The 27,755-nt window shown below is 38.2% G+C and overlaps 1 protein-coding gene across 2 annotated transcripts in view; it reads left to right on the forward strand.

Annotated features, from left to right (window-relative positions):
• kcnn1a (potassium intermediate/small conductance calcium-activated channel, subfamily N, member 1a) overlaps positions 1 to 27,755 on the forward strand; it is an 86,161-nt gene that overhangs the window by 20,328 nt on the left and 38,078 nt on the right. For both annotated transcript variants that reach the window (XM_041802521.1, XM_041802522.1), the window contains exons 2-3: positions 19,547 to 20,020; positions 26,642 to 26,737. In XM_041802521.1, the coding sequence (XP_041658455.1) occupies positions 19,547 to 20,020; positions 26,642 to 26,737 (570 nt within the window). The remainder of the gene's footprint in view (positions 1 to 19,546; positions 20,021 to 26,641; positions 26,738 to 27,755) is intronic.

Genomic DNA, 27,755 nt, shown 5'->3' on the forward strand with positions numbered 1-27,755 from the left:
AGTCTGCATTAAAGCACTTCATGATGCAGCTGTGGCATAAACCTTACTTTGGGTGGTGGTCTAATAAATTTGTTAAGCACTGTACATCTGTTTTTGGGTGATCATCTTTGTTGAAAGGTGTTTTTTCTTAAACAGCACATAAAAAACGTGAGCTTTTTTAGAAAAGCCAAGGATGATGTTGAGATACAAATCAAGGTGCTTTTGTTTTGCCAAAAGTGATGAGTTTAATGGGTATGACTTACTTTTAACAGCATGTTTTTGAAGACTCAACATACATTTCTACTGGTCTTAAATTCACCATTTTCATAACCATTAGCCATGCATTCTGAATTAGCATCAGTGAGTGTTTGTTGTGTTTACCTGGATTTAAAGATGACTGTAACTGGCATTCTTTGATACTTCTGACAAACTGATAGATATCAGTATCATAATTATTCTGTTTCAGTAGATTTATGCTCAGAAACTCGCAGTAGACATTGTATATAATGCTATCCTCTAGATGTGAGTGCTGCTGAATCTAAAAATAATCATTCACATATGTGTATTGATATTTTCTGAGTTATGGCTCCAAGAAGCAGTATAGATTTCAATGCAGCCTCTGCTGTAAGTCATGAACAAGAGCCTTTCCCATCATTTATTTATGTGAATGCCAAACAGTTTCATTTTATTCAGGAGCATTCCCTTCTCTTGTTTATTTTTGATTGTGGCTTGTGTGCTGTTGAAATCTACCACATTTAGAGGCTGTTTTTGTCCCAGATATGAATGCCGCATGTTTCTAGCTTCGACACTCACTTTGTTATTTATTTCTCCAGAATAGTTCCATCCATTATGGCCCCAATCTTAAAATCATGTTTCTAACACAGTCCTCCTTTAATTTGCTGGAAATTGAACTTGTTCCTAATGAGGCAGTAGGCGTCCCGCAGGGAAAGCACCCCCTCCCCACACCCACCCTGTACTCTCACTGGAGTACTCATGGACTAACCTTGTTGGTTCCTAATTATAATAGCATTGTGTCTCTGCTGAACACGGAGTGTTATTAGTCCTAACAATAACACATTCCCATAGGCGTGTACCTGTGTCCCGTCTCCCTTTGGAGGCTTGGTCTTGTTTTTGGAACTTTTTTGTTTTTATAAAGAAGAGTTAAGAGTAGGAGAAGAGGGGTTTAGTTTTGCTAGAGACTAATTAATGTAGCTCTGTTATTCTTTTTAAATGTGTGAAGTGTAGACCATTGGATCTCAACTGATCTAGCCTAAGGATTCGCCATCTCTATGTGAAAAAATGTCCATAATGAAATGCATTTTTTGTGCATTTTTTGCCACTATTTGATAGGACATCCTTAGAGAGACAGGAAACATGGAGAGAGAGAATGGGGGAAGATGTGCACCTAGACCGGGAATCAATTTCACAACCAGTGCACCAAGAACAACAGCCTCTGCCCATGGGTGCCTGCTCCATCCACTGAGCTACACTGGCACCCTATAATGTAATATAGTTTGGATTTCAGGTGGAGCAAAAACATATGATAAAACAAACATGTAAAAAGTATATCATCACCGAAGCCCTTGGAGGAAATGCATGCATACAGTGCTTAACGAATTTATTAGACCACCAACCAAAGTAAGGTTTATGGCACAGCTGCATCAAGAAGTGCTTTAATGCAGACTTTCATTTTCCGTGGGCTCTCCACGTTTTACCATTTTGAACAGGAATGAGGAATTTCAAACTGAATTCACCTTTTTATACCCAAATTTGAGCCAGCTCACTGGGCTTCTCTGAGAAGTCAGAAATGAATCAAGCATAACATTCAACCACTAAAACTCATTTTTCTCTTCAGGAATGCAAGTAAATAACTATAATTTGACATATTAATCAAGAAATAATAATGTGCTTTACTATTTGTTCAGTTTTTTTGTAAATCAGTAAATTTGAAAATTCATGGATAACAATAATAATGATATTTTAGCATTAAAAATATCATTTGGGTTAAAGAGCTTCTACATATTGGTGTATTAACCATTGCAGGAACATAAAAAATGATTTTGGTAATTACCAATGCTGTTAATTTAGGGCAGCTGTGGCATAAACCTTACTTTGGTTAGGGTTAGGGTGGTCTAATAAATTTGTTAAGCACTCTACATTTTATTTTACACCATTTCCTGTAATAACATGTAGTCTGGCTGTTTTCTTAAGAAAACTCTTTCTCTCTCCTTTTAAAGACCACATACTCACTGGAAAACTAGCATTGTTATCATAAGATTACAAGAAAAATAAGTCTTGATGACAAGAAAAAAAATGATAACAGAAAAACTGTCAATTAAAATGTATTACTACACATATGGCTCCTGTACTGCATAGAGTTTCTGCCTCTTTTTTTTTTTTTTCTTCAAAGCACGTATGCATGACCCTCTGAAAACAGCTCCATAACCCACTTTTGGGTCATGAGCCACCAGTTGAGACCCAAAGCTACAGATGGGGATTTTGTAAGAGCAATGAATCTGTTTTTGTCTTTGTATTTTCTGTTGTATGTTCCCACATCCCCCGCCCATCATGCATTATTAACGTATTTTGAAAGGAGGTGTTTTTAGACTCTTCTTTAATCAAATCTGTGGTGTAGTGATACTCTCCTCCTACCTTTGTTTGGATTTTCTTTGTTATTTTATTACTGCATATTTTTATCACTGTAATATACATATGACTGGAAATAAGATGATTCATACTTGGATTTAATGTGATCTCCAAATAATGACAACGCTAAACTGAACAGTAAGACAGTCACCTGGTTTCTGCTGTGATTGAATGCTGTTGCTCCATATTTTATGCCTGGTTATTTGCCTCACTAAAGGTTATTGCTTTCCTGAGGCAATTCCAATGCTGAGACCGATTTTTTTTAATGTACAGTAACAATTTATAGCATGTACATTTTGTTACTGCTTTATTACTTGCTGAGCTCTTCGGCTCGACCCTCCAGTGACTCCATCTGACTCCATCAGGGCCACTGATTGTTACAGACCGGGGCCAGCTGTACATAATAGTCCTCATTAGAAGACAAAGACCATTTCAGCTGGGCTTTACTTGTCTCAGAGGTGATCCTTGGAACTTATTGTAATTGGGACATTGTGGAGGGTATCCTGAGGAAGATGGATGACCAATGATACCCAATGATTCATCCAGAATGTATTAAACACGAGATTGGACTTGTGCCGATATACAATATGACGTTATTTACAAATTGATTTAAGCCAATACTGATATTTAAAGTTTGAGAATGAAATTGACAAATTTCAGTCCTTAAAACTCACTTCAGTTGTAAGAAATGATAAATAAAGGAAAACACTTCAGCTGGTGTTGGTGCAGTCTAAAACTCCACTGACTTATTTCTTTGTACAGCCAATATTTACAGCTGATATAGGCAGATTTTTTAAACCTAAATATCAGTTTTAAATATTAATAGAATTGATACCAATAATTCTCTTTTTGAGCCAATAAATTTTGATACAGATATAAGGCCGATAATATCATTCATCTCTAATGTCACGACAAACTATTTTGATAGACATCCAGTCCTCAACTATTCCAACAATGAAAATAATGACAGTGCTTTGTAGAATTACATAATGGCTCTTGCTGTTAAATATTAATACGATAACAGTTTGCTCCACTTTTTACTGTAAAAAAATAGATGGAACAAAGAGAAATAAAGTGTGGGAAATATACAAGAAAGTGTGCTTTAGGTAAAGGATAGGCAAGATGCTAAAAATGTAACAGAGAAAAATCACAGCAGCTCTTTAAACTTTAACGTTAATACAAATGTCAAAAATGGAAAGGCAAGGTCCGCTTTAAAATCTTACATCTTTATTTTAGAGAACAAGGGTGTCAAACTCAAGGCCCGGGGGACAAATCCGGCCCGTGAAACAGGTAAATCCGGCTAGCAAGATTATCTCATATTTCTGTTGGAAGTGGCCCATCAGTTTGAAGTCTGCAGATTTCCACAAGTATAAAAATGTGAACTTAACCTTGATGATTTAAGATATCCTTGTTAAGTCATAAAATCTGAAAAAGTAAGGACTAAAAATCATAAGATAAGAAGTCAGGAATGTGGGAAAAGAAATTAATTTGTTTTTGATTTCATATTTTCAATTTTGTATCTCAAAATTAGGGGTCAAACTTAGGATTTTGACTTTTTGTTTTGTACTTTGAGCTGCTGTTTTAATGCAAAACAAATTTCAGATCTTGCTTCTGACAATAAAGTATTATCAAATCAAAATCAAATCAAAATTTTGACTCATAATTTTGACTTCTTATGTATTATTTTAAACTTTGATATTCATAATCTGAATTTCTAAGTCATATTTTGACCTTTTTAACCAATTATTTAGTATTTTATCTCATATTTTCAACTCCAGACTTTGACTTCATAATCCCATAGTTTGACCTTTTAGACTCAAAATTTAAAATTTTGAATCCTATTTTGACTTTTAATTTCATGACAGATTTTATTTCACATTTTGACCTTTTAAACCCATAATTTTGACTTTCTTTGTAATATATTTGCCTTCAAAAAACATTATTTTTCTTTTTCAATTACATGTTTTGATCTTTTTGAACTAATAAATTTACTTTTCTCAGATTGTGAGCCTTCAATTTATCTTTTTTACTTTTTAAATGTCAAAATCATTTATCATCGGTGCTAAGTTTTTTTTTTTTTTCATATTTTATTACTGGTGAAATGAGGTTGACAGTGTCTGGTTAAAAAGGGGACCCTGTTAGGCCCTCAGGTTAGACCTGAATCCAGAATCCGGCCCCTGCTGTGATTGAGTTTGACACCCCTGTTGTAGAAGAAGCAATGTCTGCTAGTGACCAGTTGAGTGCTGTAGGTATGTGGTAAAGACTGCGTTTGTTTTTTTGTGTTGAACAGACAGAAGAGATAGTGATTGATAGCTGTGAGAATTACCAGGACCAATGTAACTTTTTTAAGTCTATTTTTTGCCTTTATTTAGACAGAAGAGCTGAAGAGAGACATGAAATATGGGAAGAGAGAGTGGGGAACATCCCAACCCTCCAAAACTCAAGCTGGGCTAGCACTTGTTGCTCACTGCTGACACGTTAAAATGACAGCGTTATCCCTGAAGTTACCAACAACGTCAGTGCTGCAGCAGACAATTCCATCTCCTTAGTGCTTTCTGAAAATGGTCAGGACTCTGCAACAGGAAGTTAATTTCTTTTTTTTTTTTTTTGCAGTGCCAAGGATAAAATGCTCCCAAAGTTAAGAAGTTTAAGGACATGACAGTAGCTGCCGTAGTTGTGCTATGTTTTGCTTCCCTGTCACTACACGCTCACTAATTTACATATGCAGCTCTCAGCAAGGATAGAAAGGCGAGATGGCTCACTCATCATCAATCTCCGCTCCAGAAAACAATGTCATGTACGTGTACAGCCTAAAAAACACACACAGTGGCGTATCACACAAATGAGCATCAATCAAATACATCAGTAATTTTGTCGCCAACAAGTTGTTTAACCCAGAACAAACAGATAACTATAGAAAACAGATGGATGCAGTAATGGTCAAAATAAGTAGATGCACATTAATTCATGTTTACATATAGCATGTATCTGCAAACTAAGATGCCACTAACCTAACCACACCTGCGTGTAGTCTAAGTTGAAACCATATTACTGTGTTTTATAAGTTCAATTTTGCACTAGCAAAAGAAAAACAATACCTAGGTTTACAAGTGGGGAAAAACATTGGGTTGAAGAAACAGTATATTTTGTGTAAGACTATCAATAGTATTGAGTTCTGAGCTGCCTTTTGGATTTATAAACTTAATTTTTGTTTTGATCACATAAATACAAGAGGTGGGGACTTTAAAGGTCATGGAAGTGTCACAAAAACGTTCCCATTTCTTAACCATTGTGTGAATTTGATATAAAACCTAACTGTCCTACTGTTTCATACTTTTCTGGTATAAAAACTCATGTCACATGAATCAAATCAGTCAACAGTGGCAGTATACTGAGGAGCTTTAATGAACGTTGGGGAGCTTTGCTGGGTTACTGGTGTTTCCCACAGAACATCTACAATATGCGCAATCACGGAGAAATAGTTGCGAGACAGAAATAGTTTGAATAAATTCATGAGGTGAAGTACACACTTGTCAATGTGCTTTTCATGTGCTTCACCACACATTCCCCAGTTTGTCCCACACACACACACCCACACACAAACAAGCTGCTCACTTCAGTACCCATCAAGCTGCTGTCCACACTCTTTGTGATGGCACCAGACATGTGAAGTCACTTTGAGAATATTTCTGTGAATGCTCTTTGAGTGCCAACTTCCACTTTCAACCCAGATAACTGTCTAAAAACACTTGGGGTTGCTCCAATTTATCAAGCTGAAGCAGTCCTTATTTAACAGCAGACATCCCTACAAAGATATCAGGACATTGAGAATGAGGTGATAAGTGTCTGCATGCTTTCTAACACGAGGAGCAGCATTTTTTACTTTGACACTGATAAAACTGACAAATACTTACTTACATTGCGGTTCAGTGATATGAACTGTACGCGTATCCTGCTCCTAAGATTCTGATAGGATCACATTAAATGAGTAACAGTGCCAAGGTAAGGAGCTATGAGGTGGCTGGGCTGTTTTTGATCAGGGCTAAAGATTGTTCAGTATTACTGGAGAAAAAAGATCATGTTGCTACTGAATTTTCATGGGTGTACAAAATACTTGAGCTCTGAGCATAAAGCTGTAGCCCATGCAAGAGTTGAATACTTTTTGGTAAAGCAGATTTTTGAATGTTCCTGGAGAAACAGCAGTAAAAAACTGCAAGTAAACCTAGCACAAAAAGTAAGAACATTTGTGTTTGGTAGATTATTTCTTTGTTGCTTCTTTGCAAAACATCTCATGCTGTTGGAAAGCTGGCTTATTAACCTTTTAAATGGTGCCACATTTGTAAGGAATGTGCATTTACGGGATGAGCAGCAGAGCTGAGTATGTGAGTTGCGCCCATGAAAAATTTGCCATATCTTCGCCACCAATGCCAAACAGCTTATTCTGCTGTTGCTATTGACTCTTGCTTTAAGCTTCTGGTAGTCACAGGTGCTTACAATCATTGCCAGCACCTGAGCCATGGGCCCTGCCACAGTGGTCAGTAGGTGTATGCGCCAAGAATCAGCGTGCCACATACTAAACTAACTATTCATGCAAGGTTTCATTGTCAGATATCTGTTTTTGGTAGTCTTGGTCTAGGCTTCCTCATAGTAAGGTGGTAAGCAAAGACTTTTAGTCATCAAAATGAAATCTGCTCCTAATGTCCCACCTTCACTGAGCATATGCCATTACTTCCTGTTTTTCTGCTGTTACTGTGATGCTTTGTGCTGTTTCTCTGGTTGTCAGAGCAAATGCTAAACAGTTCGTTTTTTATCTTTTTGAAGTGAAAAATTACTTTTGTTTCATTTGTTATATTTTGTTTCTTATAATAAATGCATCATGAATCCAAGTATTGGTTATGAACTACAAAAAAAAAATGGCATCTATATTTGCTGTGAATAAAAACAATATTAGTGGACCCCTAGTTTTCACCTTCGTCATCATTATCATCACTGTTCTCGATTTTTGGCAAAACAATGGCCATGGCAGTTGATTCATTGTTTTCTTTCGCGGGCTGGTGATACACCAGCTAGCACAAACTTACTTGGTACTGCTTTATTTTAGTGCATTGATTCTCAACTGGTGGGTTGGGACCCAAAGGTGGGTTACTATTTTCAGTGGGTCAGCAAAGTGTGCCTGGGAAAAAACTGTGATGTGCTTTTATTTTGAAGGATACGTCTCAACCCTTTCCATTCCCTTCCATTCCATCTTTTTTTCTTTTAAATTTCAAATCCATACTGGACCATTTTTCCATTAAAAACATTTGGATATGACTGCAAAACATAGGAACTTTGGGTGGCAATTTGCCTTTCAGGATATGGTGGTGGGTCCTACTAAGTCAGTTGAGAACCACTTTTTTAGTGGACCCTAATTACCTAATAATTTTAGTGATACATGGTAATTTTCAAGTAATTACTCAAGAATCTGGTGGTGATTAAGTTGTACCAAGTCTGCTTTTTATGAGTTTTAACTCTGAAATATGGTAATGTTATGGAAATATTTACCTAGTAGTAATGTATTAATTATCAAGGTACTTGTATTTATATTTGGGTGGTATATTACCCTAACACTGACCCCTTAAGTATAATCCTCACCCTAAAAATGACATGAAAATTATTTGGGAAGGACTCACTTAAATTCAGTGGGGCAAAATAAAGGTGTTACTCAGGAATTATCAAGCAACTTATATAAAATTACCATTGTATTTCTTAGAAATTACTTGGTAAAGTACCTCGTAATTTACCAGAGAATTGCCTCAATATCACAAGGGTTAGGTTTAGAGGGCTGGGGTAAAATACCATCTAATTACCAGTAAATTGCCACAATATAATGAGAAATAAAAATAAATGTTATCACTTATTTTATTGTATCACAGATGTGTAGTAGCTGTTAAACCTAAAGCTGTAAGAGTAACACATCATATATTGTCAATCAGACGTACATTATGTCATAGCTAGGGAAAGGAGAGTTTTGGTAGCTCTGTATTCAGATGGGCCTTAAACTTCTGCTGCCTTTGCATTAAGTATGTATTGTTTATATACATTATTACAACACGGATAGAGCGGTGATGAGGAACTTTACATTGTGAATGTGAGGCTGCAGCCTCTGGTTTTCCTGTTTTTTGCCAGTGTTGAGTGATGATCCACTTGCTGGTCAGGGATGTTTGGCAGCGCCCTGTAGCCTGCTGGCCTGTCAAAGAAATGTGACAGTGTCCTGTATGCAGGGACAAACTGGAGAGGGTAGCCTGCAGCTCTCAATCACTCCAGGGGCTGGCAGAGACACCCACAGGGAGCTGTCTTTCATTTATCTCCTTCTCTTTTCCTCTATCTTTCATGTTTTCTTCAATTTCTAGATCTCTGCTTTATTTAGTCCTGTAGACCTGTTTTTTTCTGTTTCATACTTCTCTTTTCATGTCAGCCTTGTCGACATCTGTATGCCGTTCACAGATTTTACACTCTCACACACGTGGCTTCTCTCAAACAATTCTTTGTTTTTACTTGTTTCGTTGCCGCATGCTGTCTGCGTCAATATCCGACCTAATCCAGTGCCTGGCTGAGGCTCAGCTTGTTCAACTAGCACACATATGCACACATCCACCCAACCACCCACACACACACACACACACACACACACACACACCCATAATTAAACAGACTGGCACCCACATGCTCAAACTCCTGAACACACACATACTGTAGAGTTGAGCACAGTGTATTTTCTAATGCACAATTCCATTTTTAGGATATATAAGCCTTCTCCACAGCAGCACAGTAGCCCCACACAATACAAGAGAATGAGGATTTTCTATTAGATTTGTCTGGAGAGAGAGAGAGGGAGGCAGAGAGTTTCCTTCATTTAAACTGTTCTGCACTGAGGCTTTTCAATTTGATTATGAGGCTCCATTTCATAGCGGCTGGATGCTGCGTGCCATTCAGAATGAAATTGAGCCGTCGGTCGGCTGGACCGGCAGCCTCCCAGTGTCTCCTCTGCAGGGGCATCAGGGGACGGCAAGGGCGATGCTGCCCCGCCATACCCTTTTCCCTGCAATGTTTGGTCGGGTTGCAGGGGAAATGTGACAGAGTCTGGGTAGCCCGCTAAATGGGTGAATGTGTGGAATTGATTGAAACTGTGAAGGACTCTCAGGACAAGTCTGGCTTGTTTCTTGTTTTTCTTGTAGATTCAGTCTTTGTCCTCATACTTCCTGCACAGATCTCTCACTTCTAATGATGCATACATACCGGTGGTCACACAAGTCGACTAATGGGATGATTGCCCATTTTTGCGTCAGCCCCGAAATGCTTCAGTGACTGATGAACACCAGAAACAGGTAACTAAAGCTGAGGATGTAACAGCAGCCCTGCTCTGCTGGTGTCCATCATTAATCCTCCTTCTTTCACCTTATTGGAGCGACACTTCCTGGGACGTTCTCCTTTTACATACCAGGCTCAAGTGTGGCTTTAGACTGTCACAACATGGCTCTTTTAGGTTGATCTGTCGTTGTGTAATTTGGTCATATGAGACCAAATTAGAGGAAGATTTTGTGTCTCATTTTTCAGCTTGTCTGTATGAAATATATTAAAGTGTTTTAAGGGAAGATTTCCTGTCTTTGAACACAGGGTTTGGGTTACTTTCTGGCACTAGCCCTCTCTAACTTATTATTTAGAAACCGTAAATATAACGGTGTATAACCACTATCAGGACACAAGACTAAAGTACAGCACTATGCAGAACTTTATGGTGTGTTTTGGCCAAAAACAGAGGCTGAATTAAGGTGTGTAAAGGTGAATAAGGTTGCCTGAGGGCATCATCGGGCGGGAATAAGGATTGAAACAACCCAGGTGGTGCTCTGGATGCTCACGCAGTTTACCAGGGGTCATGGGTAAACTTTTAGGGAAGTACTGTATGTCGCTAAATTGCATCTGCATCAGTTACTAAGGAAAAAAAATAATTTAATTACAAAGAGAGGAGGTCCAAACTTTCTGTCAACTATTTGAAATATGTGAAACTATGTTCATGTGTTTATTTTACAGGTACCACATGAAGTTCAGATGCACATAGCAAGAGAAAAGCTCAATTCAATTCACCCTTTGCCCATTCAACACAAGCCTATTCTTATTTTTTACACGTTAACATCTAGAGGCAAGGCTTCCCAGGGCTTGACACTAACTTTTTTCCCAGGGAGCACATGTGCTCTTAAGTTGAGAAAGTTAGGAGCACATAACGAAATTTAGGGGCACAATGAAAATTGATCAAATAATGTGTTTTCCGTAATAAATGTGATGCAAATACACATTTACAAGCAAAATTATTTAATGAATTTAAATACAAAATGTACAGAAAGGTAAAAATCCCCCCCCAGCATAAACACTTAACATTATTTATATAAAATTACCTTAAAATAACTAGGAAAATATATTACTACAATAATAAAAGATAAAAAGTTTTTGCTATAAAGCCCAAGATAGTTGCAAAGACACAATTATTAGTTGTAATTAAGTCCTTATCAAGGATAACATACCAAAATCTACCACAGACCTGTGACATTGACCAAAACTATCTTTATCTGAAAGAAAGTAACAAAAATGATTAATGCTTTTAATGATCATATTCCTTGTCGCAATAAAAAATGTTTTTTTTCCATCTTTTTTTATTTAGAAATAATGGTCATCACTTGGGGTACCTTATTTTCATCATGACATTAATTCTACTTTATTAGCTATCTGCTTGCTCTTGCCACCCTCATCCCCCCTCACACACACACCCCTACATCCCTCCCCTGCCCTCACAGACAGCAGCTCATACATTTTGCTACTTTCTCTTCCTCACTGTGTCTCTGTTACAGTGTTAGCAGCAGTAGCCTTTCTTTTATTTAAACACCATAAATCATACTCTTCATTTTTTTTCACCCTCGACCTGATCTCAATACAGCTGATTTGCGCGAGGAAGTTCGACGACGTCATTTAATTCCTGGTCAGAACCAGCGTGGCAACTTTACAGAGTTTTGTCATAAATTCACAAACTAAACAATTGTAGAACATGACGTTTGACAAGAGAGGATGCAGAACAGGAGGTGACAGTACGGGAAAGACGTGATGAGAGTTTCTGTGAAACAGGGAGAGAGGGGCAGAACGAGCCAACACTGCGCGCACATAATTGATCACGGATGGCACCAATCTCCAAAAAAGGATATCTTGAGGGTTAATTTACTAAGGTGTGAAGACCAGGTAAACTTTGTTTAGACAGCGTTGTATATAAATACTTTGATCATTTTAATCATACACAAACCAGTCTGATGTACAGAAAGACAGAGAAGAAAAAAACACGCTCAAAGTGAGGCCCCCCTGGGTGGATCTCTCCTTTGGCTAATATTTTAATGTGCACATTTGCCCCTAAATATTTTTACAGTTCGCACATGTTTTTAGGCGCAAATGCTTCCTGATTCCTGTATGGGACGGAGAGGTAGGGTGACAAGCTAGAGCTACATGGCCCTTCAAGTGGAGATTCTCTAGAGGCACACTCAAGATTAAGTAACGAAATCTCCCAGAACGTCCTGGAATTATCAGCAAGATCTGACATTTATGTAGCATAATTTAATGTTGTTTCAATGCATTATGGTCCTTTTATTTTGAACATTGAACAGTGTAGAAATGTCCAGTGTTGTTGTCGCATCTTTTTAGGTAAATGTCATCTATGACGTATCAGGAAGGGTAGTCCCCTTTTGTAGAAGATTTCACCACTTCCACTCTTAACTCTGTTTCAAGGGGCAAAGATGGGTGAAGGTTAGAAATGGAAGAACATCCAAGACTTACAGCTGCACAGCATTTCATTCAAAAATGTACCTTAAATTATACAGTATGGTCCAAGGTGCATATTCTCATGATTTTTTACATAAAGGAAAATTCATATTTCACTTTTCAATCCCCTCAGGTATCAAATATAAGTACTCAGTATTTTAAGTAAACTTTAATTGAATTACTTTTTACTTTGATACACTTATTGAGCACTAATTTTACGTCTGCTTGACTAAGTTTGAATCATCCTATTGATACTTTTACTTAGGGATGCACAATATTTGATTTTTGCTGATATCCGATATGCCAGTATTTACAGATTCATTTTAGCCAATACCGATATCGATACCGATATTTAGATATGCTTTTCGGGAAAAAAAATTCAGTCCTTTTTGACACTTAAAGGTTTAAGGATGACCAAGGAAACAAACTTTAGTCCTTAAAAACACTTTAAAGTTTGAAGAATGAGGATAAAAAAGAAAAAGACCTCACCTGACATAGGGCTGTTGGTTAAGACTACAACTCCACTAATTTACTAGTCTATATGGACAAAATTTACAGTCAATATATGCTGAAATACACAGACAAAATATCAGATGTAAATATCGGCAGAAATTTTGATATCTGCCGATACTGATATTTGCCTTTTTTAAGCTAATATCTGCTGATACCGATACCAGATAATATCGTGCATCCCTACTTTTACTTGAGTACAATATTCATGATTCTTTCCACCTCTGCACATTGTTCACTGATACTGGTTCATGTCACTTGATTTGCTAATGAGGTGATGTCTGTCAGAGCTACTAAAGCTTTGAAAATAATATTTCAACATAAGTACTTTTACACTCTGATTATTTAAATACAGTTTTCTGATGGCATTTACATTCATTTTTATTTGTTTGTCATTCATTTTATTTTGAATGCTGTACTTTTACTTGGAATGGAGGATTTTAAGATTAAAGTATTTTCTGTTTTAATTTTTTTTTTTTTTTTTTTTTTTTTTTAAGTAAAGGAGCTCAGCATGTTAGGGACACAGCTGTCCAGTCTTTCGATCTGTTAAAAAATAGATGATGACTTTAAATGTCATCTTTTGCTGGAAGAGCAGGTTGGCAGGTCATGGATCTGTTGGTTGATCCTTTAAAAGACACTTAATTAGTTTTACAACAAAAAGCATCATACTTCATGTTATACAGTGAAGTATTGTGACTTAACAGTAGTCAGTTCCCTATACTTACAAAAAAGCTACATTTTCTACAAAAGGACACTGTGTTTGGTTGAGTTTTGTTGGATGTCGTCTCAGATGATATAGTCCAGGACCTGTATTTACATATCAAGCACATCAGGAGCGCTCTGTAAGTTTGGACTAAAAATAGTCCACGATCAGAGCAGGACTTAACTTGGGACTTCAAAGTTTTTTTTTACTACAGACACAAAACAGGAAATGTGTTTTGGACTGTGAATGGCATCATGTAGTAGCTCTAACAGCCAAAAGAAAACTAATGTTTTGTTGTATTCTTGTGGAGTCAGAACATTAAAAAGACTGCAGGGCCTGAATACTTTTAACAACATATAGCCAACAAATAAGCCTAAAATGGCAGTTCTGGGCTGCACTTTTGGAGTTTAATAAGCTGTTCCAGCTTCCTAGATTCCTGAAGGAGCCTGAAAGTGTTGCACTATGGTGCATTACTTTAACAAGTAAACTTACAAGGCTTTGTTACATCTATTTATTGCCTGTATGCATGAATTGTAAGCTGTCAGCTGTAGTAGAATGGACAAGACATTTCATCCACTCAGCCTTTTTAAGAAAGTTGTTTTTCATTTCTTTTCAAAATCCAGAAGTCCCTGTTCTATTTTTATCCGGCTCCACCACTCCTGCCATATCAGCATCTATTTCTAGAGTATTTCCTGTCATTCAAACCTAAAGTTCACTCACCGCACCGTCTTCAGAAGTGTAGAAGGGTCCTAATGGCACAGATTAAAAAGCAATTTAATACAGAAAAGGGGATTAGAAACACTATGGGCTGCACTAATCCTTAACCTTTAGTCCTGTTCTCATGGAGCCACAATATGTGCAGGGCGATAGCATCACAGGACCAGAGTTGGTAAATTTCCATTAGGGCCGCCCTTCTTTATTCCCACCAGCACATTTAAAGGCATTAGGCATGCTTTGTCAAGGCTAATAAAAAGGACCAGCAGTGCTATCACACACCCCCGACTTGTTTCAGAAAAAGCACTGTTCCATGTGAAGTTTTCATAACCCATTATGATAATCTGGCTGAGTCTCTGAAGGGCAGGGGATAGACAGGCAGATAGATCCTTCTGGGGTGACTGCTCCACAGACTCTGCAGGGATAGAACATTTTCTGACTGTCTGCGTAACCGGGACAGAAAGTCACTCCTATCTGCCAAGAGGAGCAGAAATAATAGACGACTCAATGTGAGAGGAGAGGAGACTGCATGGCAGCAGGTCAGAAAGAAAACAGGGAACGTTTTGTCCAAGAGATAAATAAGAAAAATAAGTTTATGTCAAGGTTGCTGTTTCATCTCATTCACAATGAAAAATCAAATGTTTCAGTCAAACATGATGTCTAAGTGCATGTTTTTCCAGTTTAGACCATGCTGTAGTTCCCGTAAACCTCAGCAAACAGTGTAGAGTATACATCAATGTTTAAATGGTTTCCCTTGTATTCTATAAATATAAAGGTGGGATTCTCTCATTTGATCTCTGTCGTATGCCTGATTTGAGAAGGTCGATGTTTCTTTGTCTGCATTCTGTTTGCCCACTTTTAATCTCTGCAGGAAGAGAGAGTGTTTCTCTGATAGGAAACAGGGTCATGCTGAGCATTAATCTTTTATATCTAAATTTGTGCAGTGCAAAGATTCAATTCTCTGCACTTTGTAGGGTTCACTGTTGGTTATATGGTTTTATTTATACATCAAAGTCCATGTATTATTTATTTGTTTGTGAGCCATCAAATTCTGGTGCAATCTTCTTCAAAGAAAAGCAGATACACATTTAAAAAACCAAATAAAGGGAGTGTTTGACTAACTCAACGATGAACGCTTCTCAAGGAGAAAATGGAAATGTGGTTAACACTTGCATGATTCATTGCCCTGGCAACAAGATTGCCACTTTGGCTTTAATTGAGGTTTAGGACTTTTACTGTTTAGAAATGGTGGATTTTTTTGAGGGGTTTTGCTCCTGACATCTTCTTGCTGACTCAGCAACAACCTTCACTTAAACATTAAAGAGACTGGAAGCGCTGATGCCGGATTTCACCCCTAGCTCTCCTTCAGTTTTATACCACTCTTGGCTCCACAGGAAATATTAGTTGAGGCATCTCAGTATCTGACAACCTTTTGTCAAAGTGGCCTCTGTTTGACTCTCTATGTTCTGATCAAGTCATTGTCAAACAGAGGCAGATGATAGAAGTTCTGCTTCTGAGACACGTTCTGTTCCATTTAGTGCTTTGACAAACTTCAAGTCTTTGCTTCCTGAAACAATGTGTAGACATCGTCAGGAAAGACTTGAAAGTTATAAAATGTCAAAAGTTACACTTGAGTTGCGCTTTATTCTATTCTAGATAAAGATTTAATTCTGTTATCACCATCAGTTGATTGCTCAAGAGATTTGATTTTGGGTGTATATGGGACTAGAAATTTGGGATCATATTGTCTGTCTGGCCAATAGACTTTGTAAGAAGTGACTAAACACTCTTGACTTTGATGGGAAACATATGTTTCTTGATAGGTTCCATGCCATCACCAGTATTCTTTCTAAAAGCTGATGGAAACACATGGATGGATGCACAACATTACTGCTCTGATACTGGTATATTAGCTTATAAGGTTAAATATTGGAATTGGCAGATGTGAAACCTTTTTGCCAATATTTACAGCCCATATAACAGTTGTACCTACATAGTGGCAGTATAAATTATTTATTGGCCTTGAAGGGAGATTGCCTGGTGGTCAAGCCGTGCCCCATGTATACGATGCCCCAGGTTCAAGTCCTGCCTGTGGCTACTTTCCTGCATGTCTTTCCCCTGCTCGCTTCTCTCTAAATAGAGGCACAAAAATTCCAAAAATAATTCTTAAAAAATATTTTTAAAATTACATATTGTCCTTAAATATCTGCTAAATGTTCAAAAAATGCCTTCAAATAAAGGTGTTTGCCCAGTGCGCCTAACACACTAGGGGGCCCTTCATGAACCCGTCTACTTCCCTGCTCCACTCTCAGTTCAGCTTGACTCAGCCTCTCTTTGCACTGGAGGCACTTGGTGCTTTTCACAATAAAGAGGTGTGTTAGTATCAGCATCTACTGTGTATCAGTATCGGCTACAATGAGTTTGGAGGGTGCTGGTTTGGCTCAGTTGGTGGAGTAGGTGCCCATAAGCTTAGGCCGGAGTCCTTGCCGTACTGGTCCATTGATTCCTGGTCTTGGTGCATATTTGGTGCATGTCTTCCCCCGCTCTCTTCCCCCATGTTTCCTGCTTTTCTTCAGCTGCCCTATCTAATAAAGGCATAAAAGCCCTAAAATAATTAACATAATAAGGACCCTTATCTAGACGACAAGAAAAAAAAGTTTAGAAATATCCATATATCAGATATCAGCAAAAATCCAATATTGTGCATCACTTGCAGAAAGAACTCTTTTATGTAGAATCAGATATTAGAATTAAAGATGCACCGATGTGGAAAGCTGGGCAGACCCAATGTTTTAAAATACAGTTTTTCTGAATATCAGTACAGATACTATTGTTTTTTCATGACTTCTTCTGGTCATCTCTCCCACTATGCCAACACTTTCTCCTTTGGTTGACCATAAAAACATATCATGAAAACATTTTTTGCAACAGGTGACTTCTGCCCAGCATTGAGATGAACTACTTTCAGCATTAAACCGACACTACAGATAAGCACTGACTACAAATATCTGTTCATGCAACATTATTTGCTGATGGCTGATGTCTGTCAATAGAGCTGACATCGGTCGATGATGATATCGAACCAATGATCTGTCTTCCTGTTTGGACACTTACCTCAGTTAACAATAGATGAGTACAGGCTCCAGCTTAGCTCAGTTGGTAGAGCAGGTACCCATATACAGGCTATAGTCCTCAACTCACTGGTCCCAGGACCAGTCTCAGCTGTTTGGTGCATTTCTTCCCCCACTTTCTCTCCCCATGATTCTTGTCTCCCCTCTGCTGTTCTGTTGAAATAAAGGCAAAAAGTCCAAAAAATAATATAAAAAACCCACAACAATGGTTGTGACCAAAATCATACTCTCATTCCATCCTCCCTATTCCTGTTTTTAGTTAGCTAGACTATATCGTGAATTCATCAGCACAAAAAAATTCATCATTGCCCAATTAAAACACATAAAAAAACAGCTCATAAATATATTTTGGAACAGCTGGGGGTCAAAATAATGTTAGAATTTCACTGAAAACTGATACTGTAACTATACTGTATTATTTTCACAAAAACAAAATTTTTCTAGAGTTTTTAGAAATAAAACATTTTTATGCTATATCTTTTACAGACAACAGTCGATTGTTTGATTTTGGATAAGAGGACCTCGAAACAAGAAATAAGAAATGCTTTATGGTTCTCTGGTCTATTTTTCACACTTGCCTTGCTCCTCCCGCCTTTCTGTCCTGTATGAGAGCATTCAAACATAACATTGTAGTGAACACTAGAGGGAGTATCTCACTCTACTTCTTTAGCTTTTAACCAAGATGCATGATGGGTAATGTTACTGAGATGGCCATCAGTTGTTCCCTACCTGTCACAACGCATGAGTGCACCATATAGTGTTTAATAATGCTTATACACTGCCTGGCCAAAAAAAAAAAAGTCGCCACCAAAAAAGGCCACACACTCTAATATTTCATCAGACCGCATTTAGCTTTGATTACAGCACGCATTCACTGTGGCATTATTTCGATAAGCTTCTGCAGTGTCACAAGATTTATTTCCATCCAGTGTTGCAGTAATTTGAATATTGTTGATGGGAGAGTCTGACCACTGCGCAAAGCCTTCTCCAGCACATCCCAAAGATTCTCACTGGGGTTAAGGTCCGGACTCTGTGGTGGCCAATCCATGTGTGAAAATGATGTCTCATGCTCCCTGAACCACTCTTTCACAATTTTAGCCCCATGAATCCTGGCATTGTCATCTTAGAATAGGCCCATGCCATTAGGGAAGAAAAAATCCATTGTTTGAGAAATGAGAAGTTACTCATTGCATCAGCTGAGGTTAAATAACTTGTTGCCAGCTGAAAGATAATCGCCCATGCAGTAATTATCCAATAGGAGGCTCATACCTATTTGCTTAGGTAAATCCGGGTGGCGACTTTTTTTGGGCCAGGCAGTGTATATAGGTCGTCAGGTTAAACTGGCAAATCAATCAGAGCATTTTATAACCAAATTCAGCACAGTACCAGCAAGAAGCACCAACACTGACCACCAATCTAACATGATTTACCTGCAGACCTTGAGATCCTGTTGCGATAATGTTAAAGAAATTGTGCTGTTTTAATGTTTGTACATTTTTTCTAATGTCTTAACTATTCAACTAGTTTGATTTTAAACTAGTATTTCACTGGTGTCTAAAAAGATCCCAAGTTTCCACTGATTGGTTCCCTAATATGCTGTGTGGTTCATTTTGTCTTTTCTCTTAATTTTGGCTTTAAGGCATCACTACCATGTGATTGAGCATAACAACCTGTTCACCAGGAAAGTGTCATAGCAGCGCTCAGCCACCCTCTCCTCCACATATGGTGACTTCTGGTTCCAAGAAACAAAGATGGTGACGGCAAAAATGCCAAACACAAAGCTCCAAAACAGCCCTCAGCTACGTCCACTTCTTATTTACACTGAACACTAAATCTGTCTGCTTTTATAACCAAAATTGTTTTGCAAGCTCCTTCCCTCTCTGTGCCCTCTCTAGATCCACAGAGATGTAACTCCCACATCAATGGTCTATTTAAAGTCTCAAACAGGATGCGTCTCTTCATTCTTCTGTCAGTTTTTACACCTTTTTTGTTGTGATAGTATTGTATTTATCACTCCTCTTCCTGTTTGCAGGCCACTACTGAGCAGAAGAAGCTGAGCCATGCTGGATCCAAGCCCTCCCTCTCCGAGAGCAGTGGCCGACTCCCTCAGATAGCCATGAACACCTCCAAGTTCAATGGCGGAGTGGTGAGACCACTAGTGGGCAGCCTGGCGTCCTCGTCACGCCGCAACCTTGCAGAGCTCGACTCGGAGACACAGCCCTTGCAAACGCTGCACAGCTCTGGTCTGGAGGTGGTGGTGTCCAAGGGAAACGGCGGCGAAGACCCAAGTAAGGCGTCCAACGAGAGCTTAGTCAGGGAAGGGAGCGGGCGTGGCGGGGGCAGGGCACCGCAGAAGAAGAACAGGGACATCGGCTACAAGCTCGGCCACAGGCGGGCGCTGTTTGAGAAGCGGAAGCGGCTCAGTGACTACGCACTCATCTTTGGGATGTTTGGGATAGTTGTCATGGTGACAGAGACGGAACTGTCATGGGGGGTTTACACTAAGGTAGGTTGAACTTGTGTGTGAGGCATGAGTGGGAGCTCTGTGTGTTGTGATTGCTATTGTTAAGTTTTGATTTGTGTGGGGTTGGACTGTCAGATTTATGAAAAGTAATTATTAGTACAGACACTGACATACATCATTAAACAAAGGTGAAGGAAATACTGCACAATTAGAAATAAAAAGATGAGATCTGTTCTATGACTAACAGTCTATCTCGGATTTTGCCCCTTAAAATGGTTTCATTCAGTCATTTCTCGACTACAAGCCTGCTTTTGTTACTAGTTTCTTTCTTTTTTGGCATCTGAGAGTGAGTGGAGTTCAGCCAAAGGATTGCTTCCACTACTGGCGCCATTGTGGCTTTCTGTCATTCCCTGTGAAGCTCAATTCCTAAATCACTACTTTCACAGCAGAAGAGCAAGATGGAGCGATGGATAGTAGAGGATAAGTAGGAGAGGATACAGACTTACAGTGACATAAAGACGATTAGAGATGAAGACAGGTCAATGGGTACAAGAGGTGAAAACTTCCAGATGCTTTAAACTGCACATCAGTGTCTTAAACCTGCAGATCAGAGAGAAGACAGCTAAACAGTCTTTGAGATCAACTTAAAGCCTTGAGTGACGACAGTAGCAGGGTTGTTAGGTTTCAGGGTCAGGGGGACCAGGCCATCACCTTTTCACCTTCTGCTGTGTCAGGTATTTCAGTGAACACAGAGCAGCTTCTTCTGCAGCCCTCACAAGGCTGTTTACCTGCAAAGTGACATTGCAGTGGACTGCAGTATAAAGGGTCACAGCCTCTTCCTTCTCAGAGAATAAGGCCTTTTTCTAAACATCACACACCCTGTATGAGGAATCAAATGACCAGAAATGTGGAGCTTTGAGTTGGTTTTAGATTCTTAGCCAATCAGCATGATTATTTTGGGCCCAAAACACACAGAAAGATAATCACTGATGTTTAACTAACTGCACCAGATAGTTAACTATAAATAGGGTTAAAACTCTTGCTGTCAAAATTTTGGATTAATTTGGATTATTTAATCACAGGAGTGAAAAAATGCAATTAAAAAAATGTGTGCTGATTAATGGCATTCTGATGCCATCACATAGCCGGCTAAAGTAGCTTTGTAACTTCCATTGGAACACATAAAATTCTCCTTTGCTTAAAATTGTTTTAATTTTATGGATTAAATCCATATTCTATAGATTAACACCATCCTAGATTGACTATTATGTGGACAATCTGGCCTTGGCTCTAGTTAAAACACCATGTAAGAGGTGGGATGAAATATCAGTACAATACAATGCTTAATGTGAAATATATGGTTTTCTTGCCTTAATACATTTATCTAAATGCTGGTGCGCATTGTAAATGACCTTACTGTCATTTTGTGTTCCTCAGCTTATTTTTCAGTATGAATTACTTCTAAATCATGAAAATTTCTTTGTTGTGGGCCATGTATCATGTCATATCATATGGCATCATACTGTTTCCTAGTGTTTAGTACTATTTTATATTGTAATAGGGCTGAACAATTTTGAGAAATAATCTAATTGCGATGTTTTTCCCCAAAATTGCAATTGCAATTTAATATGCGCTTGTTCCCTAACTTTCTTTTATACCTAAACAAGGGCTGAACCATTCTTTATAATTCTGGTGATTCTGACTCATATTGCAAATTGGATATGAATTGTGCATTGAAGGGTTTTTTTGTCATTCTTATATTTAATAAGAAATAAGTATAAATATGAAGAAGGTAGGAATTTTTTGTAGACTATTCTAAAAAAATGGCAAAAATGAATGATTGCATATGTCATGCATTACATCTGCTGCCAAAAATAAAGCTGCTATTTTGACACAAATTTCAGGTCAAAGAAATATTGCACCTTTTGCGATTTGAAAACTGCAGCAGGCCATATTGTGATTTAATCTAATTTTTGATTAATTGCCCAGCCCTATATTGTATTGTAATGTTTCTTAATGTTATGTATCGTATAAAGAATAATTAAAACACAAAAAATGTAAGCTGTAAAGCCAAGAAAGGAGCTGAAGGAAACCAAAATGCAGATCTCGGGCTGAATAATTCTTAAAGTAATGAATTTGTTCTCCAAATTCAACGGTACCTAATGCAATAAATCCGGGCCCTGACAGACTATCATGCTCTGCACACCTTCAAAAATGCATACTTGCTTATTTGAGTTCAAGAGTGTTCTCTATAAAAACTGCTTTCCATTAGGTATATCTACTGTTTATTTTATGGATTAACTTCACATATCGAAAGAGAAAAGTTATTTAAAAGTAGCAACGCCTTCTGGCCTTATGTTTCTGCATGCTACCAAAATGCTTTGTGTGTAGCTTGTGTCCACTTGCAAAGCCGGAAGAAGTCACTACTATTAAAACAGCTTTCCTCTCAATGTGTGAAATGAATCCATGAAATGAAAATGGTTAGGGAAAACACCATGTCAAGTGTAGTTTTAATTGAAAAGACTCCTCAATTCAAAACTTAAAGTAAGCATTGGAGGCAACTGGAGCATCAGTCACTGCACAGCTTGGACACATTCAGTATAGCCATCGGTTTGGTTTTCACCAAGTACTAAAATCTAATCTTGAGTCTTGTAGTTATCTTTCATAATACCTTCAACTAAAGAGCCGTTGCTGGCTCTAGACTTTTGTATGGTTTATTCCCTCCGCCAAGGAGGTTATGTGATTGGGTGGGTTTGTTAGTTTGTTAGCAACATAACTCAGAAAGTTGTTGACGGATTTTGATGAAATTTTCAGGAAATGTCAGAAATGGCATAAGGAAAAACTGATTAGATTTTGTGAGTGATCTGGATCACCGTCTGGATTCAGGAATTTTTAAAAGGATTCTGTACTATTGGGAGATAGGGCTAATGGCGGAGCCCTGCGCTGTTACCACTTTACACCAGGAGATGGCAGACATGAGTAACTTGAATCCCAGCAGAATTTTGGCTGTGTTTCCATTCAAAATTATGGAGTTTATAGAGTTTGAAAGATGCATGCCCGGTCGAGAGACGAGTCAGAGCGTAACAGAGAGAAAGACAGCGAATTGTAGCGAGAACACTCACAATCCTGGGAGGAATAGAGGAATATTCACCCTCTGCCATGACTTCCAGTCGTCCGGTGAGACTGTCAGTGCATCTGTTGGCACCAGCAGGCAATGCTTCTGCCATGACAGTCCACCCGTGGCGAAATCAATGCTTTGCTTCACTGTGTTTCCACTCCACCAAGGAGGGAGTATTCGGTGAATGCCAAGGTGGGGGGCACATGGGGGCGGGTCCAGGAATTTATCAAAGGATTCTTCATTATTGGGAGATAGGGCTAATGCGCGGAGGTCTGCGCTCTCCGAGTGCTTTTCTGGTTATGTTTATAGTCTGTATTGCTTTTCTTTGTTTAAAAGCCACTGTAGGCCACGAGTGTTTCAGTGTCAGCTTGTTACAGTAGAGACAGGTGCTTTACGATAGTGATGCTCCTAGGCATATAATTTCCCATTCAATTAAACGCAAAAGATAAATGAGTTTAGTGGAATGCATTTTGAAAACAAACTTCACATTGTACCAGTGCAAAGCTGATTTGCAGAATGTGGCTAACTTTAGCAGTCCTAGCACCACAGGCTTTCAACCCACTTTGCAGGTTAACGTCCACATTCCTGGGTTGAATATTGTCCCTCAATGAATCAGTTAGACACAGCCTCTGGAAAACTTTGCCCCCATTTTCTAGGTCAAAATAGTGCTAAACCTTGCTGTTCATATAAGATGTTAATGATGCTTAAGCAGTAGGCAGTTGTTTGTGTCAGATTTAAGAATAGGTAGTGTCGACTAGTGGCCGGAACTGGTAAAACTGCTAGCCTTGCCTTTTCTGCACCCACCATTAAGAGAAAAATCCCCCTGTTGCTGGATCCTCCATAATCCCCAAAACCTTGTCACTCGGTTCTCCCAGGCCACTCGTAGCAAGCACAATTTTCAAACAGTCAGATCAAGCCAGCAAGTGGAGGCAAAGGATGGTGCATACCCAAGGACCAATGGTTCTTGTAGTTCCCACTTCCCTTCGCTCTAGTCAACTAAAAAAGACTACACTTTTTGCCCTGAAGACCTATTGTTTGAAACTGTCACGTCCACCATGACACTTAATGAATTAACAATACTATTACATCTCTAGTTAATAATTATTTCCACCTCTTAATTCTAGTGCCAAAAAGAAAGGGATGCAAATTTAACCCATTCGCTGGCGATTAGTGCAAGACCTCACTTTACGATATGTCCACATCTTCTGCTTGTCTCTGCAGTGACGGGTCTGTCTTGGATTTATTTTAATATTGGCTTTTTTTTATTAAAGTTTTACCAACAAAACATAAAAACAATGTAAAGGAGTTGTATCTTGGCATGGGCAGAAGCTTCACAACTTGAAATTATACCAATGAAATGCAGTCTTAAAATTGGCATTAATTGGGCGCCAGAGAATACTCACGTTGCAGTTCCAAAAACAGCTAACACTAAAGCTATTTTAGAGTGCTCAATGTGGTTTATTAGAGAAATGAGCCCTGCCAAATCAGTTTAAGGAATTTGTGAAGTATCCTTTGCTGTGAATTACAGGGATGCATGATATCGGTATCAGCAGATATTAGCTTAAGAAGTCAGTCGTTTTCATTTCAGTCTGGACCAAAAGACTAACACTAGCTGAAGTATTTTTCTTTATTCATGATGATTCCTTACTCTTTAAAGTGTGTCTTAAGGACTGAAGTGTGAGGTCTCGACTGCATTTAAATAATGGTATCGATATCAGTATTGGCTGAAATTATTCATCAAAAATTGGCAAAAAAATCTAATACATGCATCCCTAATGAATAATGTATCATCTGTATAAAACTGTCAGAGTTACATTATTGTCACAACTAGCTGTACCTCTGAGGAGAGCACTTTTAATAACTGAATCTGTCATGTCCAATAGTTTTAAAGAGTATCAGCAGAAGTATTAGGTACATGCTTAGATATATTCTTAAACACACAAACCACCTCACTGGTATGTTCCAGGGTAAGATTTCCTCTCCAGCTGTGCTTTAGTAGGATTTTTTAATGAGTTTTTGATTACAGATAGGTTCATGTAAGTGTGTACCATAAAGCAAGTCAGTGAGGTAATCTATACATTGATTTATAGGGTTTAAAGAAAGTCGGTAGGTTTGTCTGTGGCTTCTACTGAGTGGGGTTCAGTCCATTCATCAAGCTGACCTCAGCTGAAATTGAAATGACCTCCTATCTCTGAGTGGCACAGCCTCCACCCCCTCCAGCATTAGGCAGGTAGCATGTGCCGCAGATGGTCCACTTACTGTCTCATGCCACATCAACGCAGTGAAACACTTGAGACTGGGAGTAGGTTTTCTGAGCCCTGGAGGAGGGAAACATGCTAAGAGGCAGTGAGCACTGGGACTGAAAAATCCTTGAACTCCTGACAGGTGGATTAATTGGTTTACTCAATATTATTTCACCTGGGACTTCTCAAAACAATTTCAGGCATTAGAATGTCTTGAGAACATGTTGCCGACCTGAGGGGCAAAGCAATCTAGTTGATGGCTAAAAATAAATTCTGTAATATGGACCAACGAAGGACAAAGTAATATTGAGCAGCTCTCACTGTCATTTCAGCGAAGATTATGAACGATATTTCCACTTGTTGTTTTTGTCATTTGTTGTTGTTGTTGCTATAATAACAACAACCCGATGATCATTAGCCTGCTGCAGAGAGGCTTTTTTACACCAAGGCTGTTAAATTGATTTATCAAATGGCATTTTACCAACATAGAGGGGAGGAGAGTTGAGTAGTACAGGTCCTCATTTCCTAGATCTATGATCCCCATGTAGGTGCATACACAAACACACACATTACAGGAGCAATAGCATCCAGCTGGCCTATTTATCACCAGCAGCACTCACTGGGGTGCCCCCCCGCTAATGCTAGCCTTGCCTTTTCTGCACCTACCATTAAGTGGAAAGTCCCCCTGTTAGTGCCCGGCTTTGATTAATTGGTAGTTTAGATGGTGGGGAGCAGCCTCCATTGATAATATCAGGCTGCACCTACACCTGGTGCTGCATTGTTTAGCAACATCCTGATGGTGCTGTTTGTGTGTAAAAATCCATTATCTAGTCTCAGTAAGACTTTTAGGTTAATAAGCACTATTTGTGCATGAGTGTGTGTCCTCTGGTGTGTGTGTTCCTGTAAATACTTTGGTGAGAATACCCACATTCAACCCAACCAACATTAGAGTTGTTTGTTTTAAATGGCACTCATTTAGTGATCTGAAATTTTCACTTACAGCTAAAACACTCAGCTTTTGCTTGAATTTTCCTCTTTTCACTTAACTACCTCATTTCACCTTGTTGCTAAGCAATAACATGCAGCTCAGAAATCACAGGTTGTGTAGTGACAAGTCACTTATGGTTTCTATTGAGGCTAAATATAGACAGTAAAAGTATGGAAAATGCCATCCTGGTGGAGCAGTTTAACTTGTTATCCTTGCAAATGAGATCATTTTCTATATTGTTGAGAAAAAGGTGTAAATATATCTGAAATGTTTCTAATTTCTTTTTCCCTATGTCTTTTTGTCTCTCATTGTAGGAATCTTCATACTCATTTGCACTGAAATGCCTTATCAGCCTTTCCACTGTTATATTGCTTGGTCTTATAATAATGTACCATGCCCGGGAAATCCAGGTGAGTCTAAAACAACACAATAACATTACTTCATTCATGATACTAGCACTCTGTGTCTAATGTGAAACTGATGAGAATGATGCTGACAGGGACTTTTCTGTTTTGGCTGTTTCATGTTGAAGGAGAAATAAAAATTCAAGAATTACTACAATACTGAATAAAGATTTAAGGGTACAGTGTGTACTGTGGCCTGGAAGTGCAATACAAAATGACTATGTCTGAAACAATTACAAAGCTTGAGATAAATTTACATTAACCAAAACAACTTTACATTCACAAAACATTTTTACAAATGCCAAATCTGAAACACTTTTACATACTATGAAACATATTTACATTTTACTAAACAAATGTAAAAAATCAAATTCAAAATTAAAAAATCTAAAACACTTTTTCTGAAACACAAAATTACATTACCCAAAATTTTTTCACACTTGACAAAACAAATCTATATTAGCAAAATACTTTTCCAAACAACGAAATATATTTACATTTTACAAATGTAGAAAATCAAATACAAAATTGCGAAGTGTAAAACACTAAAACAAATTTACATTTGAAACAAATTGACATTGAATAAAGGGTTTTTATAATTCACTAAACAAATCTGCACCACGAGATAGATAGATAAATACTTTTTTGATCCCGAGGAAAATTCAAGTTTCAGCTGCTCCATTATACACACAACAAGGGCAGTAAAAACAGTAGAAATCTCTAAAAAAAAAAAAAAAAAAAAAAAAAGTGGAGAAAACAGCTCTGTGGTTCATGTTACCTGTGGTACCATGTTGGTAAAATACCACAAAAGGAACCAAGTAGCAGTTAGGTCAGTTGAACATCAGTGAGTTGTTCTTTAATTGTGCTTGTATATAATTGCTGAAAAAATATTCACTTACAATGATATATTGATGTTCAATATTAATTATATAAATCTGAATTTTTTTTTTAATTTTTCATTATGGGGCACACTGAAGTTATGAACCTCTTTTAATACAAATTTATTTGAATGTGATGACATTTT

The sequence above is a fragment of the Cheilinus undulatus genome, linkage group 13 (assembly GCF_018320785.1).
Source record: "Cheilinus undulatus linkage group 13, ASM1832078v1, whole genome shotgun sequence".
Taxonomy (NCBI): domain Eukaryota; kingdom Metazoa; phylum Chordata; class Actinopteri; order Labriformes; family Labridae; genus Cheilinus; species Cheilinus undulatus.